The sequence below is a fragment of the Opisthorchis viverrini genome, assembly GCF_000715545.1.
Source record: "Opisthorchis viverrini unplaced genomic scaffold opera_v5_272, whole genome shotgun sequence".
Lineage (NCBI taxonomy): Eukaryota > Metazoa > Platyhelminthes > Trematoda > Opisthorchiida > Opisthorchiidae > Opisthorchis > Opisthorchis viverrini.
The window spans coordinates 471,797-493,577 of record NW_008751930.1 but is presented as its reverse complement, the minus strand read 5'-3'; the positions used below and the strand labels follow the sequence as shown (position 1 = coordinate 493,577).

The 21,781-nt window shown below is 46.9% G+C and overlaps 1 protein-coding gene across 1 annotated transcript in view; it reads right to left on the bottom strand.

The window, feature by feature from the left end:
• The window catches only part of T265_14822 (hypothetical protein), a gene marked incomplete at both ends in the record, with an annotated part of 63,586 nt that extends 45,303 nt beyond the window's left edge, over positions 1–18,283 (bottom strand). The window contains 6 exons of the mRNA XM_009175439.1: positions 3,603–3,690; positions 3,914–4,096; positions 6,728–6,848; positions 13,658–13,700; positions 16,555–16,659; positions 17,849–18,283. Coding sequence (XP_009173703.1) covers positions 3,603–3,690; positions 3,914–4,096; positions 6,728–6,848; positions 13,658–13,700; positions 16,555–16,659; positions 17,849–18,277 — 969 coding nt within the window. The remainder of the gene's footprint in view (positions 1–3,602; positions 3,691–3,913; positions 4,097–6,727; positions 6,849–13,657; positions 13,701–16,554; positions 16,660–17,848) is intronic.
• Positions 18,284–21,781: the final 3,498 nt, after the last annotated feature.

Below are 21,781 nucleotides of genomic sequence, written 5' to 3'. Positions count from 1 at the left end.
ATTCCAGTTGTCGGACCAGTTCGCGCCGTTCGTTCCGTCGAGAAAAAACGCGGATAGACCACGGACTGGTGCACTCTATATATTAAGTGGATATTGCGTACTACACCCTCCTCCAGGGGTCGTGCGCAGCTGCCGAACCGTGTAGGCGCCCGCAAGTATGTGCACACAGTTCGAATGACCAAGGTAAACAAACCTAAACAAACATTTCACGTACAAAGAACAACAACAACAACACCAAGGACGGTGACAAAGACACGGTCGTTTCTTTTTTCCGAACGCTGTCAACTGGGCAGACACAGTGAGTTGGACGGAGCGGGTGCACGAGCGCGCACAGTCGGGGCGGTCCTTTCGAACTGGTGCGAAATACCATACAGACAAGGTCGATGTGACTCGTTGTTCACCGGGCGTGTGTATACACGTATTTACGTTGGAAAACAAGTGGCCGAACGTACTACGCGAACCCAACAGTCTAAGTGGAACCTAGATCGACGATCTGAACGCCGAGCGAAGACAGCCGAATGTGTGCGAGTTTAGCTTCGCACCCACGTTCAGCTTTGATTGTTGATAAAAGTGATGTATGACTAAACGATGGTGTACAATGAAGTGCAATGAGAAAACCGTATGCGCACAAGATGATGCGATAGAGCTAGCTACACAGGGCACAAATGGAACATGGTCGGAGACGTCTGCATTTGGAAGTATCTTTTCTAGCGGCTTCCAATCTTCATTGCATAAATCTTACGATAATGGAATGTGTCACCTGCTGGTAGCCTTGGCGTATGTATGCATGTATGTGTGTAGCAAATGAACAATACCGCGGTTCCGAAAACACTACGCTCAGCGGTATCTTCCACACACACCCCGTCATCGGTGTGTTGATTACCCAACGATACTTGTTTGAAAGCGGAAAAATGCCGTACTGGTTGTCGTTGTTGTTATTGTTGTTTCTTGTCCACTGTTGTTGCTGTTGTGGTTAACAGTGTCTCTTGTAACGAACGCGGAACAAGAGACACAATCATTCGGAGGGTGGATAACAACGTTTTGTCGTCTTACTGGTTGCCATAAATTAGTCGGTTTCCTTCACAAATCGAACGGGGTACGGAGGAGGGTGTGTGTGAGTAGGAGGAAAGGGGGAATCAATCAGGAGATTGTGTCTTTGTTCACCAGTGGGAAATGAGATCCGTTTCGTCCCACAAATGATCCATCTAGGCGCCTGTTGCAAACAGGCTCTGCTCGACCCGCCGCCACTCGAGGAGACAAAGGTTCGAACTGAGGGAACCTGAAGCCTGACGATGACAGGTGAGATGGTGAACTAAAAATACCTCCTATCGGACGCCAGGAAAGTTTGATTTGCAAAGTGAAAGCTAACAAACTGAATCTCACCATCTCTCCATCTCAATACCTTCGAAACGACAAGCATAACTTTACACCAAAATAGTCCCGAGAGTAGGTTGAAACTCACCAAAGGCAGTGACTGGGATAGACTTGCCATTTAGGCAGAGTGGTCAAGATGCGCTGAATAACACATGACTTTTCAGTAAGGAAACTACTCACAAGGTTGCTGAAAACTCTTTGACTCAGCAACCTTGCGATTAAATTGTTCAGCTGTAGCACCCTTTCGGTGCCTAACTGCCATGCCACCTGAAGGTTGCACGAGGGCTGGGATACTATCAGGTTGCCCAAGCCTACACAGGGGACGTCGAGAGGCAGAGGTCGGATTCGAACCACGGACCTTCCGGTCAGTAAATTCGCCTTCTGACCACTTGGGTCATCTCGCCCCCAACCCTGTGAGTAGTTTCCTTTATGAAAACATACTGGGATATCTCGAATATCGTGCCAACTGAAACATGAGGCGGTCTGTGTGCAGCACATTCAGTTGTAGAATATCATAAACGAGAGATTCAGTGGAGTCTCTCTCGAACACATGACTTTCTTCCGATAGAAACGGTCAACCGACCCAATAAACTAGAGTTAAATAGGCTGCCATACTTCGCAATATGCCCTGAACCCCTACAGAGCGGTCTCGATACACGACTGCCAAGATTGAACTCGCCGCTTTCGTGCAGTCGTTTTTGCCATGCTCGTGCGGATGCGAGGCGGGTAGCTTATCGAACCAAAGCAAACCGACTCGGCTTGTCAAGGTTTATGCACCTAAAGACTGGATTTTTAGCTGATCACATCGACGCAAAAAACTAGGACAGTAAAGACTAAAACTCATTCAGTTGAACAAGTGTAAGACTATCTAAACTCAGGTGATTCAGGCAGGGTACGAGTATTTGGAAGACAGTGTTCTAGTCACTGGTATCTCAACAGCTGCATGCTTATACATTTTGTGGTCTGGGGATGCTATGTTTGATCAGGAGAAGTAATATGCGCAATTCCCAACAAGAAGGAAACAGTTTCAGGTTCTCAGGGGAACTGGATTTGAAGGGTAAAAAGAGCAAACGCACGGAAAAGCATATGGTACATTTCAGCACGGTGGCAATCCATAGTACAACGACCATACCATTCGAAAATCTGGGGTTACCCCTGAAGTCGTTAAAGGTTCTGAAGAGGGGGAAGAAAATGATGACGACGATGGGGAAGATGAGAGCGCTGGATCAGAAGACGAGGGGACAAAGGATTTCAGCCATGAAGAGGTACCGGTGAAAAAACCATCCAAAAGTGAGTTTTGAAGCCAAGACAGAAGAGACCGTGGCCCATAATGGAGGGGGGTCGGAGCTTTTCTCCCCGACGGGAGCCACTGGCAAAGGTCGTGGTTGCTCCAATCATGGAGATCACGAGAGTGGTTTCAGACATCACAGTGGGGGCCCAGCTCGAAAGTGATGGTCGTATTCGGCAATTGTTAGTAGCGACTATATCTGCTAAGGTTAGGCATGATGTACGTCACATCCGCGTGCTGGGAGTAGAAGATAACTAGCTGTTCAAACACCCCAGGTGCATGAAAGAAGCGTTATCAGCTAGAGCAATAGTGCCATTTTCGGTTTATTTCATTTCTTGCATGCGGCGCATGGAGCTACTAGATTAGGAAATGCCATGACGGCTCTGGGGTTTGGTGTTGATTCTTTTTGTTGTATTCTCATTGTGTATTTCCGAGTTTGTTCTTCCTTTTATGCTTCTATACCCCCTTTCTTGCTGTGACCTAAAGTTGAGCCGCTCTTGACGGTTACCACGCGCCCAGTCTAGTATAACTACATGGGCTTGGTCATCTTGTGGCCGTTTATCTTGAGTAGATGTCAAATTCGGGTAGGCATAACGTTTCCTATCTGTATGGGAACCAATTTGGAATTAGCGGTTTTTAAACTGGTGTGTAGAAGCTGGCGTCATCCCACGATTCCAGGTTTGTACAATTTTGTTGCTTTATTATTGTATTCATATTACCGCATTTGAACGAGCTGACTTTCGGGGTTTCGCGCGCAACTCAACGTGGCCCTCTCGAATGAGTAGTGAAAACGATCAATGGTAACTTGACGACTTCAAGATAGAGAGGCCCACTGAACGTACCCTTAATTTGTTAAGGCCAACCTTACAGCCCTACGCGAGCTGCGCTAATGTGATGGCAAAACGCACAAATTTCAGCAAGACAGACTCACTGAACATACCTTTACTTTGTGAAGGTCAACCCCATACAGAGCGAGGCATCGCGCGTTCTGAAGGAACAAACGATCGGCTTCTTGTGGAGTTTTTCCGCTAAAATGGGACGGGATCACTAGTAAGGCATGTGTAGATGGGGGATGAATCGAAAAATGCACTATGCTGGAGTGGACTGAAGTCTGTCCAGCGGATCTCTTCGTTCATTATAACTATACATGAGCTGTACTAACAATGACACCAGAGGGACGATGGCGGAAAAGTAGGGACCGGTTGTTCAGATCGCTACGACCACTGAGACTTCAGCAACTCATGGACTTACCGATGGAGTTTGTGAAGCTGCACCATCCGCTCCAACATTTCCGGAGTTTGCAGGACATGAGGCGCAAAAGGATGGTCTTGTATGTATTTAATGCCCACATGCTGTGCAGGGTCATGATCACCGGCTTCCGATTGGATGATGTAAGCGCCCAGCAGACAGTAGACCATGAAGGAACAAGGTAACCTGTTTCGGGGAAACGTAACAATGAGTAAACCTCGATGACAGATAAAAACATTTGTTCAGCTGTAACAACTTTTCGATGCCATACCTACTGAGGAAAGTCTGAGGGCTGAGTTACTGTCAGGTTACCCAAGCCTAAACAAAAGCAGCCGAGGGCTCCGGTTGGGTTCGAACCTCCCGGCCAGCTTAACCATTGAGCTACTTCGAGACAACACAGCAGAAGCTCGGCAATCAGGGATGCGGACCGACTTGATATCAAAACGCAAATTTATGCTCGATACATAAATACGTATTGAATACACAGTGTGTAGTGCTGCATCGATTGACTATCGCCGTCGTTGCTACCGGGGAAAAGGGTGCAGAAAGCAAGTCACATCCTTCCTACCGAGGCAGAAACAAGCGACCATAAAACGGAACAGTGAGCAGCAACCGGATTTATCGTATTCTATACACCAATTCGTGTGATGGCCTCTTTCCCGGACAAGCAAATTTTGATGAATATTTATGGTTTGAGTTCAATTTGGATACCACGAATTGCGGAATGCTTCGCATAGTGCGTACGTGCACACGCATTACGAATTCCTACCAATGGCTACCTCACATAGCAAGTGAGAAGCAACTTGATCCACGTCAACGTACACACACAGAAGTATGGATGCCATACAAACGCGTTTCACACGACTCAAGTGTGACAAACAGATAAAAAATCATTTGACTGACGCCCATCCAACAAGGACCCTGACACCAGTTGATCGCTGAGGTCACTGGCTAATTGTTCACCTTGGAGTGCTTCGTTGCAAACAAACATGTCCGGTAAGTGAGCTCTCAGAGCACTTGAACAGCAGTTCAACAACAGTTCACAGGTACGCTCTGCATCTACCTGGCTCAGTCCATCAATTGTTTGACACTAAGTGGCTTCATTTAACGCAAGCCTTTTGCACATGGAAAATCGATGGAATCACTCGCATGACTGGTCGGAGAATAAATGCGAAATGGGAAGAGTGGCGATTAAAAGTGGAGAAACAAGGAAAAAATGAGAAGCGTCCCACAAGGGGAGGCTCGAAAACACAAAAGTTCCGAGGGTAGCCTGGATACGGTTTACGTAGGGGAATGGGTTCGAAAACTGCTCAAATATGCGAATATACACTCAGTTGTAAACTAATTCGCTTTTTTTTCGAGAGACTCACCTGGAACCCAGCTGAATCTCTTGTTTGTGATGTTCTCAAGTAGAACATAAGGTTGACGGAAACCCGGAGACTGCGCCTACCTGATAAGCCCCCAAAAAGGGCGAAACCAGTCGCGGGCTGTCGACAGATTTTCAGCAACCTTATGAGTAGTACATTACAAAGATATACTGTACAAATCTGTCCGAATAACACTATTCTCGGATGTGTCGCGTAATGGAAACTTCACATCCAGTCTGACGCTTGTGCTGTTCTGACGTGATCACCTCCTCTGCGGAGGACTAAAAGCCACAAAAGATGGAACCAAATAAGCGTCGATCCTGAGGGGTGATTCGTAAACCAAGGAATCTGATAGATGAATGAAAGCCGGACATATGGTTAGCGGTAACTCGGGGACCGCTCCAAGAAGGACGATACAAGAGATACACTGTCGAGGAGTTCTCAGCAACCTTATGAGTACCATATCCAAGTCGAGATAATAAGTCATAGTCTCATCTGCAAAGCAATTTGGTTTTGCAGGAGACTTGTGTCTACCTGATGAGTCCCAAGAAACGCGAGATCAGTCGTGTTGTGTTGTCGAAGAATTTTCAGCGACCGCATGAGTAGTATATTACGTCTATACCTAGGGAGACTGGTCGTTGGTAAGTGAAGCAGAGCAAAATAAGATGCAGACGTTTAACAAAAATAAACCGTTTCGAGAAAATAGAGAAATTTGAGGCTAAGGTAAATGGAAGACCCAAAAGGCATGATCTAATCAGCCATAAGTGGACAGGATCGTTTTATGGGAGACAAGCTGTTTGATGCAACCGATCGAACATTTGTCCGAATACGGTTGGTCTGTACGTTTACATTCCATCGCCGCGCCAAGATGTGCAGAGATTCTTGCTCACCTGTTCACTCAGTAATCAAATAGTGCCAGGGAACTCAAATTACTGGTTGCAATGCGTAACGACCATTGTTCTTGGACCATAAACTCTCTATTGCGGATGCATGAAGTATAGATAGACATAGTAAAAGAATCGTTCAGCTGTAGCACCCTTTCGGTGCCTAACTGCTATGCCACCCGAAGGTTGCACGAGGGCTGGGATACTGTCAAGTTGCCCAAGCCTAGACAGGGGGAATCGAGAGGCAGTGAGCGAGTTCGAACCACGGACCTTCCGGTCAGTAAATTCGCGATCTAACCACTTGGGTCATCTCACTGGGGTTCTGAATCCCCCAGACTGCCTAGATCAGACTGTGTAAGGACCAGAGAGAGGCTGTCGTGAACAAAAAACGGAGTGGTAACCACCAGAGAAGCTTCATAACGCGGTCGACAAATGCTAAAATTGAGGGATTCGTCCTAAAGAAATGCTCGGACAGCTCGAGCTGGACCATGGGAACAAACACAACAAATCTGTGGAACAAGGCTTGGATTGTGTGTGTGGGAGGGGAGGGGGCGGGGAGGACTTACTGTCCGCTAACAAGGTCCTGTCTGACCTGAAGGCATAGATAGTATCGCGTCAGGTCTTCCTTGATCCCATCGATATCGTAGGGATAGAATCGAACTTGAAACTCACAACGCCACTCATTCTCTGTAAGAGTGTGGGAGAGATGGGACACAGTTATTGGTACAAAGCGTACTCAAGACGAGAATCTTCGAAGAAAGTAGGAACAATATGAAAAACAGCAACACTAATGGAAAACAAGGGACATACACACTAGGCAGATGGGTTGGTGTAGCTGCATCAAAAACAGATTGGACAGCAATGGTAGTTGATCAGGAAGACGGTGTACAAGTGAGGATAGGGCAACATGTGTCAAAGCGAATGTTGAATGGTATTCCTGGAACTCATGTGGTACGCTGCTGTAAACATTGTGGCACGTGAAATGCTCTAGTGACGAGCAGACGGTTTCCTGTTTACATGGTTGATAAGATCCGTGATGAGCTAGTAAAATCAGCAACTACCCGGAGCAGCTACTCTGAAACAGAATGCTCAGTTAGGGTGGTTTCAAAGGCCCCTGAACGCATAGGCTCCCGTCTTTTTCCCCAAGGGAGGAACACTCCACCACCCCGAAGCTCGCACAACCACGTGAAGGGTGGAAGAGAGCCAGAAACGGTCAAACAATGATTTGGCAGCGAAGTATGAAAGCCATTAGCAGTAAATTCAGCTGTGCTGGTCACTGCTGGCTTCCTGGATGAGGACTCCGAGACGGTCCACATCAGTGGCTGGAGACATTGTCAGACATGGCCCAGTCGCGCCCTCAATGGCACTCAATGCACAGCTCCCTTCCCGATTTCCCCACTTGACAGCCCACTGACAGTGCTGGATTTATGCACCAGTTTATCATCTCCTGTCTGCAATGTGCAGCTAACTACTCCTCCCCCAAAATCATCGGTGAACGAAACTGCGGCAGCTACAACCACTGTACGACGAGTACGCGGTTGTTACAGCTGACAATGACGATGATGTGTTTTTCCTGATTTGAAGAACACCAAAACGATGTTTGCCTAACTTCTATGTAGGAAATCAAGGCTTCAAGTTTAGAACTCCGCCGGATTTAAGAATTCCATTAATCTGCTCAGCTGGCATTCAGTGGTCACTCTGTACCGGACGATCAGGGTGAGCAGGAAGTAGACAAAAGATGTGGCGAAAGTGAGAAACGGTGTCATCCCGCATCCACATTGGTTCACGTTCTTTGGGGAAACCACAGTTCAGACTCCCCATGGAAACATGAAGTCAATCAGTCGATCACGGTTCCCAACAGGCTTGGTGACCAAATGAATGTGGAAGAAGAACTCCAGGGCTCGTTCCATCTCGCACGCTACCACAACAGAACGAATCAGAACCGAAATACGACTCACTTAGAGAATAGCCTGATTTTAGCGAACATACACTCATTTGCAAGCTAATTTGGTTTTTCGAGAGACTCACCTGGAAACCAGCTGAATCTCTCGTTTGTGATGTTCTCAGGCAACTGAATGCGCTGCACGAGGCCGCCTCATATCTCAATCGCTACGATATTCGAGATATCGCGATACCCAATATATTTTGTAATGCACTGCTCATAAGGTTGCTGGGCTGTCAAGGAGTTTTCAGCAACCTTATGAGTAGTGCATTACAAAATAGCCTGATTTGTTTCCAATCACGTGTTAACAGCCAGTAATCGTGAAAGCTGATTTAACACCAAGGGACAAATCAGCTGTTTGCAGCAGCTTATCATCGCCTGGTTCTCAATTATGCAACACACGAGATTTGCAGGGACGATCATTGAGATACATGCGAAAGACTTAGAGATAAAGGAAAATACGCTAGAATTTTCAAACAGTAGAAAACCGATGTCCTGTGGTTTCTAAATTCTCTAAGTGGAATCCAATCCAGCCGTGATGTTGTCTTTGACAAAAACAACACACACGGAACACTGATGTTCGCAAATCAGTCCCTGTTCATCCTCGCTCTGCAGTGAGTTGTTTGACCACTGGTCATGTATACCCTGAGCGAGTAAACGTAAATTGAACAGTATAGATTCGATCACCTTGAAAGTGACTGTCAACTCGCACCTTCTGGCAATTACACACGTGGTTTTGTACAGCCAGAAACTAGGAAGGAGCCTTTACTTCCGCTCCCACTGACTGGGGGAACAGTGTATCTTGTTCGACGTTCCAGTCTGGAAGGGTCTACGAGCTGTCCAAAACTGCTGACACATGGATTGCCTTGAAATGCTGTCCGATTTAAAAAAAAAAACGACACACCCGGACACCGTCTTGGTGCATCCGTTTGTCGATCAGTCGAAGATCTTATCGTATAGCACGCACTCGTTCACAAACAGCAGGAGTTAAGGTGTGTGTGTGTGTGTGCTGGAGCGACACGGCGAACCAACACACGAGATTTGCACGGACGATCATTGAAATACATGCGAAAGACCTAGAGATAAAGGAAAATACGCCAGAATTTTCAAACGTAGAATACCGATGTCCTGGGGTTTCTAAATTCTCCAAGTGGAATCCAATCCAGCCGTGATGTTGTCTTTGACAAAAACAACACACACGGAACACTGATGTTCGCAAATCAGTCCCTGTTCATCCTCGCTCTGCAGTGAGTTGTTTGACCACTGGTCATGTATACCCTGAGCGAGTAAACGTAAACTGAACAGTATAGATTCGATCACCTTGAAAGTGACTGTCAACTCGCACCTTCTGGCAATTACACACGTGGTTTTGTACAGCCAGAAACTAGGAAGGAGCCTTTACTTCCGCTCCCACTGACTGGGGGAACAGTGTATCTTGTTCGACGTTCCAGTCTGGAAGGGTCTACGAGCTGTCCAAAACTGCTGACACATGGATTGCCTTGAAATGCTGTTCGATTAAAGAAAAAAACGACACACCCGGACACCGTCTTGGTGCATCCGTTTGTCGATCAGTCGAAGATCTTATCGTATAGCACGCACTCGTTCACAAACAGCAGGAGTTAGGGTGTGTGTGTGTGTGCCGGAGTGACGTTTACGGCGAACCATTTCGTCCACTAATAAGAGGCACCGTGTCTGCGTCTACAAAGCCAACAAATCCACCCACACACGGTGACGAACATCTACTTTACTTCATAACTTACAATCATATTCCGCGAATTCCACATTTCCCACTGCAAACCGGTTGGGGAACACGCATCGTAAGAAGCAATCATATTCCGCGAATTCCACATTTCCTATTGCAAACTGGTTGGGGAACACACACCGGAAGAAGTTTTCCAAGTAGAATTGAAATGAAACTTTTCACAGAGTACGGGTTATTATGACAGTCAGATAGATAGGGAAAAAAGGCGTCGCTTTCAGGCCAGGTCAGACGTACCAAATGTCGTTTCAGACATACTGAAAACTTCAGACCAATAAAACAGTATTTTGACCGACTACACCGTCTGGCAGAAGAGAATAGAAGTACAGAGATGGTGTGCTACAAATAAAGTTGGGAATCTATTGGGTTAGGTTCCACACAGCACTCCGTAAACGCGTGGAATCCGAGAAAAGGTGACGGACGCACACAGACAGATGGACAAACAAGCATAAGCTGGTCAACAACAGCAGCGATAAGGCGATTGAAACGGCGAACTGAGTGGTTAAAAACGTTAAAAGCGAAATCCTCGTAGGCAGTCAACACGGCTAACGCGGTCCACCTAGAACAGTACAGAATTTTACGTGTTTAGGAAAATTCCGTATGGTTCACAATTGCGTCTTTTACGTTTTCGGTTTTCGAGGTGGATAAGCCTCCAGCACGCAATACGAAAATGCAACTGTTGGCATTAAGTCTCGGAGACTCGGTACACTGGAAGAGATACCACCAAGACGGAGTTTCCTGATTACGTGTCAAATGACAGATAGCCCGGGTAGACTGTTTTTTTCGAATACTCGCCCTGGGATTATTTAAACGGACAACTTTTACCAGATAAAACAATCGGTTAACCTAACTGTATCGATCCAAACCTCAGACAGTACAGTTTACTTCTGTTTCGGCTGTTTTAGGACTTTGCTGAGTCGAAGCAGGCAAACGGACCGAAAAAAACCTTTCATTGACATCACCGTCCACGCACCTATAGATCGATGCTTCTCACATCCTCCAAAAGCATCGCTAAAAACCACTTCACTGTCCACAAATGATGCGCGTATAGTCCGTATGGTCGCAGCTGTTCAGCTGTAACACCCTTTCGGTGCCTAGTTCGTGTGCCATCCGAAAGAAGCACAATGGCTGAGATACTGTCAGGTTACCCAAGATCGGACAGAAGCAGTCGAGATGCTAGAGTCTGATGCGAACAGTTCGCCCATCTTAAGCTTATTACGTCTTATTAGTAGTGAAATTAGACAAAACCCACGCTGAAATCGAACCCAATCAAATCAATCGGGTTAAAACGAGTGATGGGTGCGAAATCTGGTTACAAAACCACCCTTGAGGAATGATGGCACTGCTCCTGTGGTCAGTAACTTGAACGATCCTTATTACTCATTACTGAAGGGAATCACTTAGGTGTACGGCGGCTGTGCTGAGTTACGCTCGACAGGGTAGCCTCGATCGCCCCTGAACTCAAACATCACTTGTGATCGATATCTGCCCGGATTTTGCACTGGATCAGATGCTGCTTGGTAAAACCACGCCACAACACGCGATCCAGCTTGATCAAGATCAAACGAGAGCCCACCAAGACGTAGCTTCAGTGCAGACGTGGGTTCAGCTATTATGCTTCATGTATGACCGCGCGGTCTGCGCCACGTCTTGTCGGGGCAGAGTGTGAAGCTGATATCGAAACATTGTGTGCGTTAATTGTACATCAGGTGACTGTTCGCCAAGCCACCTATTCGACGACCAAGTGTCACGCTGGTGCCGACAAACCCACAGTAGAATTGCTTTTAAGGGACTAGTCACGGCCTGTTTCAAAATTTGAGCCGCAGGAATGGCCACCCGCACAACACGTAATGTCGAGGCGCGCATACACGAGTCTTCCGCTTGACTCAGTTCGCATACCCGTTGAGCATGACTCAGCGAATTGTTTACTCTTCCGAATGCACTCGGCAGACTAATAGAGAGAGAGAGAGAGAGACATTCACGAGTCTCAAGCAAATACGACGCTCAATGGTACCTTTCTCCTGGTCGCAACAACTGTTCGGTCATAAAACCACATTTGAGCGCTTCAGCACAAACGGCGGTTGCCTGCGTTTGTCAATTGCACAGTCACCCGAACCTGAGCAGCGACCGAAAAAAGAGTGGAACACTCCCCCCAGAAGGAAATTAGCAATGAGCAAAACAGCGGTTGATTAAAGCCGCAGACAGACGACCATCGGAATGTAAACAAGTGTAAGAAAATACGCGTTATAACAAAGCATTAGGGAAACGTACTGGTCTACGAAATCACCACACCGACTTACTTGGGAGTTGTTTGGCAATCTTTTTACGCATATTCAACCAGAACTGCCGGGTGGAAAACAAAACAGAGGATTGTACAACTGGGTGAACAAACAGAAATGAACCATCGGAAACATTTTCTTAGCAACTGGTCCTAAGACCGAGAAACAAGACAGCGGACAACTATCAACACGCTCGGGGGACCAACCCCTCAGAGATACTTCATCTTCCTGCTCCAAGGTGATCGTTACCTCCCCAGAGCTAGACGACTGTGCTCCAGATATCGAGTTCACGGCTCTATTATCGGGTATTATTGACCATACCTCATCCGAAAGAAGCACAATGGCTGAGATACTGTCAGGTTACCCAAGATCGGACAGAAGCAGTCGAGATGCTAGAGTCTGATGCGAACAGTTCGCCCATCTTGAGCTTATTACGTCTTATTATTAGTGAAATTAGATAAAACCCACGATGAAATCGGACCGAATCGAATCAATCGGGTTAAAACGAGTGATGGGTGCGAAATCTGGTTACAAAACCACCCTTGAGGAATGATGGCACTGCTCCTGTGGTCAGTAACTTGAACGATCCTTATTACTCATTACTGAAGGGAATCACTTAGGTGTACGGCGGCTGTGCTGAGTTACGCTCGACAGGGTAGCCTCGATCGCCCCCGAACTCAGATATTACTTGTGATCTATATTGGCCCGGATTTTGCCCTGGATCAGATGCTACATGGTAAAACCACGCCACAACACGCGATCCAGCTTGATCAAGATCAAACGAGAGCCCACCAAGACGTAGCTTCAGTGCAGACGTGGGTTCAGCTATTATGCTTCATGTATGACCGCGCGGTCTGCGCCACGTCTTGTCGGGGCAGAGTGTGAAGCTGATATCGAAACATTGTGTGCGTTAATTGTACATCAGGTGACTGTTCGCCAAGCCACCTATTCGACGACCAAGTGTCACGCTGGTGCCGACAAACCCACAGTAGAATTGCTTTTAAGGGACTAGTCACGGCCTGTTTCAAAATTTGAGCCGCAGGAATGGCCACCCGCACAACACGTAATGACGGGGCGCGCATACACGAGTCTTCCGCTTGACTCAGTTTGCATACCCGTTGAGCTAGTGGCATGACTCAGCGAATTGATTACTTTTCCGAATGCACTCGGCAGACTAGGAGAGAGAGAGACGTTCACGAGTCTCACGCAAATACGACGCGCAATGGTACCTTTCTCCTGGTCGCAACGACCGTCCAGTCATAAAACCAAATTTCGACGCTTCAGCACAAAAGGCGGTTGCCTGCGTTTGTCAAGTGCACAGTCACCCGAACCTCAGCAGCGACCGAAAAAATAGTGCAACACCCCCCCCCCAGAAGAAAATTAGCAATGAGTAAAACAGTGGTTGATTACAGCCGCAGACAGACGACCATCGGAATGTAAACAAGCGTAAGAAAATAAGCGTTACAACAAAGCGTTAGGAAAACGCAGAGGTCTACAAATCACCACACTGACTTACTTGGGAGTTGTTTGGCAATCTTTTTACGCATATTCAACCAGAACTGCCGGGTGGAAAACAAAACAGGGGATTGTACAACTGGGTGAACAAACAGAAATGAACCATCGTAAACATTGTCTTAGCAATTGGTCCTAAGACCGAGAAACAAGACAGCGGACAACTATCAACACGCTCGGGGGACCAACCCCTCAGAGATACTTCATCTTCCTGCTCCAAGGTGATCGTTACCTCCCCAGAGCTAGACGACTGTGCTCCAGATATCGAGTTCACGGCTCTATTATCGGGTATTATTGACCATACATCGATCAGATGGGTGCAGATGAAAAAGAGACGGTCCATGGATAACCTCCACCTATGTCGTTGAAAACAAAACAACCTCAAACCAGTGAAATACACTCATTTGCAAATAATTTGGGTTTTGCGAGGGTAATCACCTGGAACCCAACTGAATCTCCCGTCGACGAATTTCCAGCAACCTTATGAGTAGTGCATTACGAAATACTTAGCATGGGTGTCCACCTGGTTGGACAACAGGCGATGGTTCTCGTTGGATGTTAAAGAAGCCTGTCACATATCAAGACAAACTTTCGTCCGCATGATTTTCAACTTTCCTTGAGGAGTGCCCCTTTCGATATTTAGTGGATTTCTCTCCATTTTGTTCTTTCCCATCCAATCGATTGTGAGTATCTACCCAACGGCAGTGTTAGTCTCTGACTGTGGAGCTTCGTATGAATTTTGTTGTCTTAAACAACGGGTTCCCGGTGCCTGGTAGCCTGATCCGTACGAATGTCCCATTTGTGGTTTCTGATTCAGATTCAAGGAGGAAGTTCTCCAAAACTCACGGCGACTTCGTTCATTCCAAGAATCCGGGAGTGCCCAGTATCAGTGGTCGAATCGTGCAAAAATCAGGATGAGATTTCCGGCAGCGTCCGGGATTTCCATACACCCCTCCAAGATGGTCTGTCAATCTTGTTCACTGTTCTTTATCAAATTCTGAAGTGAATTACACATACAATCGAGCTAATCACAACTGAGGACACAAATGACCGTGATACAGACGTCGCCTATTCACCAGTCAACTTCTCACATCTGGCTGGTACGTCGACAAGCAGAAGAGATTTGCTCCCACGAGACTACGTGTCTTTATTTAGGCGATCAACACAGATATGTATGAAGTACAGAGTGGAAAGCACTGAGTGGCAGAGCGAACTGACGAGCAAAGGTTGATCAACCGTGCGAATTAAGCCTGATTGGAAGATTTGCGGGAACAACAGCACACTGATGACGTCTGTTCGGAGGTGCGTTGATGCAGCAGCCAGTCCAGCAACGCTCGTGCTCCGGATCACCACCTCTTACGATTCAAAAAGATCTAACTCGCACAGCAAGTCGTAACCCATGCCTGTTGCCCTTGCAATACAAGAAAACCTGCAAAGGTAACAATGACGGCGCGCAAAACTGAGCTGCACGGTAAACACATCTGTACAACAACATTCACATATGTTCACAACAGATGTCTGGGGAACGGTGGCAGCCGACAGACATGTCGTGCCTTTGGTCGTTTACTGCACCGGCGAATTGTTTTGACAAGGGCACTGAACCAGACTGAAACCAGGTGACCACCACAAATCACCATATATCTCACTTGTTACCCTGGTTGAAGCCACAACAGATTGTCCCCAAGGATAGCGAGAACGACGGAAAGCGTCCGAGACGATGGACAGCCTTGTTCACTGAAACCGAGATGTTATCTGCTACTGAAAAAAAACCGGGGGGTGAAATAGTTACACATCTGCACCGACAGTTTTCGTGCGGCAAAGTCGTTGTTTCCAGTCGTATCTGTTACGGTCACTAACCACTGACACGTGTCGTCCGGGGGATCCCAGTGGGATGTAACTGATGCCAGTGGGTTCGCTAGTTGGGGTTTTCATTCTTCGTTGATTGATTGATCGTCTCCGTTCCGCAAATGACTGGGTAAAAGGGGTTCTGTGACGAAGGTGGCTTTCCGGCAGGCAAAATCGGTGGCCCGATACTCACAAACTGTGGACAGTGAGAGAGCCCGTTTACTGTGGACAAGATGTCTCTTCCAGGAACAGATCACATAATGTTCGACCACATCCCGGGAATGCTACTCAAATGAAGAATATGGTCCTTCCGCAAGACAACAGCTGTGGTGCCTCAGTCAGTTAGCAGCGCACTGAGACAGTGTGCTGTACTTCTTTCTGACATGAGCAGTTGTCGTTGGGAGGACTCTGGAAGTGAGTTTGTCCTCACGTTTCACTTCCATGATCTCCTCGAAGGGCAAATCGAATGGCTATCATTACTTCCCTCGCCTTCTAATGGTGATGGGAATTCGAAACTTGGCCGATTTTATGGGAGGCTGGTTTTCAGTCTAGGCCAGTAATCCAGGCACTTTCTACCCACACGTATTCCACCGTAGTAGAGTTTATGCCAGTTTTGAGACACGCGCACACGTCAATCTATCGGAGGAAGATAGTCAGGGGTGTTGTTGGATCAGGCAAATTTCCTGAAAACCTGCTTTAAAAACACTTAGAGTAGATTAATGAGCTGTATCGAAGTTGGACCGGTTGACACGAGGAAATGAGGCATATTGGTAGAGATGCAAGCTGTGTGAGGGGTAGTACCGAGTAACGAGCGCCATTTAACACACAAAACACACACACATACTGTTGAAAAAGTGGCGAGTGAGTAATGGATTTATAGGAGTGCGTGCAGTCAAGCGGAAGGTGGAATTAGGGGTTACTCGACAAAACAAGAGGAGCGCTGTCGTTGTCCTAAAGACAAGTCCGGTAGACGGTGATAGAAGCTTCGAAAACTGAGTAGGTGGATACGGATCACGTGTAGGGTGCATGAGGTGGCAGATGACCATCATCACTTACCCACGTGTTGGACGAATCATAGTAGGTGAGTCCGAAGTACTCTACCTCGGACAGAGCCAAATGGGCGCAGACAGCTTCGAACAATTGTTGACCATAGGCAGCACGCTTTAGAGGAATGAGGGGAAAAACCGACTTATCAGTAGTATAGGGAGTTCAAAGCAAGGAGAACCAAACACAGAAAAATCGGTGGACAAAGTGCGTCGTTTTATACAGTAATGCGATTTTTAGGTGAAATCACACGCAGGTAATTTAATTTCCCAGAGCAGCTGAACTACCCGGAGGGTACGGCTTTTCCTCTAGAAGAATCGTGCACTGGTATCGTGGGACACTAAGGTGGACCTCTTGGAGGGTTCACTGGAATGTTTCGTGAAATTGGAAGTTCCGGTAACGTCGTGAACAACAGAGCATAAGAAACATGGGGATTAAAGTGCGGCCGAGAGCTTAGTGCATTCAGTTATTCTGCTCGTGTACTGGCCACCGCCCCTGAATGACTTTTTTTCAAGCAACTGGACGTTGGCGAGCTCGACTGCGTTGAGCCGGTCGAAGCTTTTGGATATGCACTTAAATCTGGTGCCTGTAGAATCGACTCAGTATGAAAGGCAAAAATCATGAACAGGTTAGCAATGAACCACTAAAATATGGCGAGCAGGAACATCAAGCACTACCACCACGTCACGTGGTCAAAACGAAGAAACCACACAGAGCAAACAAAAAGAAGAAGACTGAATAGCTTACGCCCGAGAACATACTCAGATTGGGAAAGTCTGAACGGTCTAACTTTTCCCTGGTTTTGCAAAATTGGACGCGCTGTAGCAACCTGTACAGCTGTTCAGTGCAAATTGTTCTCGGAGAAAATTCTGACCAAGTCATTTGGTCGTGAAACCATAAAACCGACTGATTTAAACAAATAGGATCTTTATCACAAGGTCTCTCAGGGGTCGAATACTGCTGTCCCGTCCTTCTTCCTTGAAGCAACTCCGGTACTGATAAACACGTATTTGTGGAACGTTGTGGATTCATTTGAAATTCTAGTTCCGAAGGGCCATCACTCACTGCTCTGCCTCAACATGGACTATGCCAACTCCTCATACTTAACATAAATTAACGTCTAGTGACCGAACCAGACTAAGAGAGGATGAAGCAAACTCAGCCACACTGCACCGAAAAGTGGAAAATACAAACACCGAAATAGACTGCAAAGTGAAAATACACATCATCACGGACAGGGGTACTAACGAAACATTTTCTAACCAATTACTGAGGTGCTATTCCATTTGGGAAACGAAGGACTCACATCTATGCGAAACTCTCGCGGAGTGCCATCCAACATGACCACCGTACAATCCATTGTTTTACCGGACGGTTTGAAGTTAGTTACCGGTGGGTTAGAGTTTCGGGTCAGAGTGGCTCCGGGTGATGGTGATCGACCTGTAGGTGCAGCAAAGGAGGCGCTAGCACCACCGTTGGTGGGTCCGAGCCCAGAGGACCCCGAGAAACTTCCTTTACGTTGTCCGGTCCCCATCAGAGTCATGTTTGGATTAATGGGCCGACGAAGACTAAGGTAGTATTCTTTTTTCGGTGCTCTATCGACCACTTCCACTGTCCCATCATCCAGCTGGTTCCACTGACGTCCTTCTAGCTGGGTCAAGTTGATAAATTCCGGAGTGTTGTCCCCATTTGAAAGATACCCACTTGTTGGTGCAGGTTCCATCGCATACTGCATAGTATGCTGTAAAACAGATAGACAAAAACTTATGTATGCACATATGCTGCAATACAGCCCAGTTAATCTCCTGCGGACGAAAAAAACATGCACGTTGTGCATATATTCGGTGTGCCACATCTGGCTTTACTGAGGAGCAAAAGCAGTTGAGAGTAACACTGTTTAGAGTGGCCGAAGGGATGAGTGACTGTAGGCTGTATAAAATACTCACATAAACTGCGCTCATAAGAACTTTTGAAAAATTTATGTAGTTCACAATTATTGGGGTGGAAATCCTCTGAAGTCAGACCTTATATGAGGAACGAGTGATTATGATCGAAAATCCCCATGAACCGAAGAGCTCCACAATTAAACAGACGGTTCTTGACTCACGGGTCGAATCGCCTAAAAATTTGTTAGTCAAACTTCAGTCAGGCCTGGAAAGTTAGATAGACTGGACATTATTGTGTATTACTCTGTAGTCCAGTGTGTCTAATGAATGTGTGGCCAAACGGCAACCACAGGGCCTCCCACTTCACTGATCAACAGATAGAGATCTAGGGAATAATAATGATTCAGCTGTAACACCTTTCGGTGAATGGCTGTCAGGCCGCTCGACAGAGGCACGAGGGCTGAGATACCGCCAGCTTGCCCAAGCCTAAACAGGGGCAGTATGCATGCATAGGCTGGGTTCGAACCACAAACCTTCCGGTCAGCAAGTTCGCGCTTTAACCAAATGAGTTTCCTTGAGCTCGGATCACACATTTATAGGTAACCTCAATATCACACCGACGACGTTAGTCGGATCACTTCAGTTGATGGATCTAGGAGGAATTATGAGGATTCATCTGGAGGTTTTTATCTCCTACAGTGGAATAAGCCGCAGGACCCTGTTGCTTGTAAGCTGGGCTCAATTTCCATTGAGCGCCAGTTGCTGGAACTTAGGAACTAGGATGCGAAAACGGCGCCGTTGATTGTTCGTCGCATCCGGTGGAGATACGGAAGCAACCGTGGCCGGTTCTGTTGGGTCGATAGTTAGGAAAAGAGTTTCGCAGTGAACGCTTGCCTCCTTTTTTCATGGCGACTGATTCATGCGACAGGATGTCGGTTTCATCGATATCCAATACTGTAGTTGTTTACGGACGGCAGTTATACGCTGGATCTGAACAGACTGCAAGACATTTCCGATTATATCAACGAATAGGCATTTTGGGTTGAGACCGAAGCGCATCTTATCTAAATCAACAGCACTGGTCTAGATTTTAAGCTGCTATTAAACGTTGATCCGTAATCAGTTTGAAATGTCTCCCGAAAAGATAGTGGCGCCATTTGCGGATCACTTAGACGATAGCACGTGTCCCTTTTTTGACAACGGAATGTTTTTTCGCTCGCGGTCAAGGTCCAGGAGAAAAAGGCGACCGACTAGTTGCCCTGGCTCGTAGATGTACCAATCGCGATGTCAGACGCATCCGTTTCGACGACGAGAGTGATGTTATAGTCGAAAGTAACGACCATCACATTCTCTAATTCTTGCTTGAGATTCTGAAATGCCCTTCGGACACACTCCAGAAGCAAAAATATTTTGTTTTTAACCAAAGGATGAACTTTGTCAGGAAACGCCGCTGTCAACAGTAGGCGAACGGACCGACGGCTCTTTGCGATTTTCCGTTCTGTGGAAATAGGGGTTTTCTCATGGGGCGTATGCGTCCTCGGTCAGGTTTTGTAATGCCTCTGGAGAGCTTACAAAGCTGCTTTTTTGCGGTTCAATGTAATGTTGTATATTTTAGCGACTTGGGAGGAACGCCTATCATCATGTTCACCTCATGTTTTGCCATATTCAGCAACGTCATCAATGTAAGCGAATGTCTTTCACCTGTTCGGCCTTGATGATATTGTTTGATGTCCGTTTGTCACTCCGAATGGAATGCGCCGAAACTGGTATAGGTTCCCGCCAGCTTCGAATGCAGTAAAGGGCTTATCTAACTCGATTATTGGAATCTGAGTATATGCACGCTGGAGGCGCGGTGTACTGTAGACGGTATAGTGTGCGACTGAACTCAGAGCCCGCCACAACAACAAGCTCGAAGCGTCGTAAAAGCTGTCTTGAGTGTAGCAAAGCTACTGTCTTTTGGGACATAAGCAAATACAACAGAGCGGTCATCGGTGTGTTTACGGGATACTGCCACAGACGTTGCCAAAATTCACAGAACAGGTGTCGACGATCAATCACCCAACCAAAGGCCCTTCAACTCGGCGGTCAATAATTTATGGGGCACCGCTCTGCTCCCCAAAGTCAAAGGCAGCTTTCAAGTAAAGGAACACAACCATTGTTGGTTGTCGGAAGCAGTCACTATGTGAAAATCTACCAGGTAAAAATGTGATCGATGCATCCTCTTACACGACGGAACCCGGATTAGTTTTCGCGGATCCGTCTTTCTCTCTGCGTTCAGTCAACTTTCGAAGAATAGGACCACGGAGCAGCTTCGATGAGACAGCTACCAGACCGAAACCACGGTGGTTTGTACACAGCTTCCACATATCCTTTGTGTATACGGGAATAACTGAGCATTTTTTAGATAGGCCACCATTAATTCTCCACCTTCTTTGAAGCGATCTGGATACAGACCGTCCTGGTGCTTTCTCATGTTTCAGTATCGATATATCGTGCTTCTTCCAACGAGCAATTCAGATTCAGATTCAGATTTCGATCACTTATCTGCAGAGGTTGTTACAGGAGACAACATAAAATGTTCTTCGAAGTGTCCCGCCAGTCGACGATTTTGATTATCGTTTCACTTGTCGTCCGCTGCCTGTTGGCCTTCTAGAGCAAGTCGATCGTATCAGCTAATATAAGGCATGGCTGCTTCCGGTAGCAAAGCCTCCTCCATCTACCGAGGTGACAATGTCCACAAGAACTGTCTATCCTTAGACTCTTCATCGTTTGGTGTATGAGGAATTTACGTGCGTCGTCACACTCGTTGTCTGCTGACACGGACTTCCTGGCATCAATCAGGACTAGTGGTCTCGGCAATATCCAGTGGTGATTTGATTTTATCGCGAAACAAAACTGAGCGCCGCTAAAATAGCTTTTCCCAATTTGCAATGCTTCGCCAATGAGTTTGCTACCAGTACAGTAGTGATTGACCGTAGAGTTGTTGAGCTAGCTCAGATTGATGCTGCTGAGCTATGGTGGATTGGTATGCTTCCTGTCGAATTGCGAGGGTCTGAAGGAAAGCGAACTGTCTACGCAACATGCCGTGATCTGAGTGATCTGTGTGCCCCAAAAGGAACGGCAGATTTGAATTGTGGCTGATGACTACGTGATCCAACTGGGTCCACGGTTGATGTGTACTTGGCGGCCGCCAGGTTACGCGATAAGAACGTTTATGCTGAAAGTGCCTACTGGCCAGAAGCAGTTCATGACCAGGACATAACTGGAGGGGTCGCTCTGTTGTCTGTGCGACGAGCATCATCATCATCACCATCACCATCATCATCATCATCATCATCATCATCATCATCATC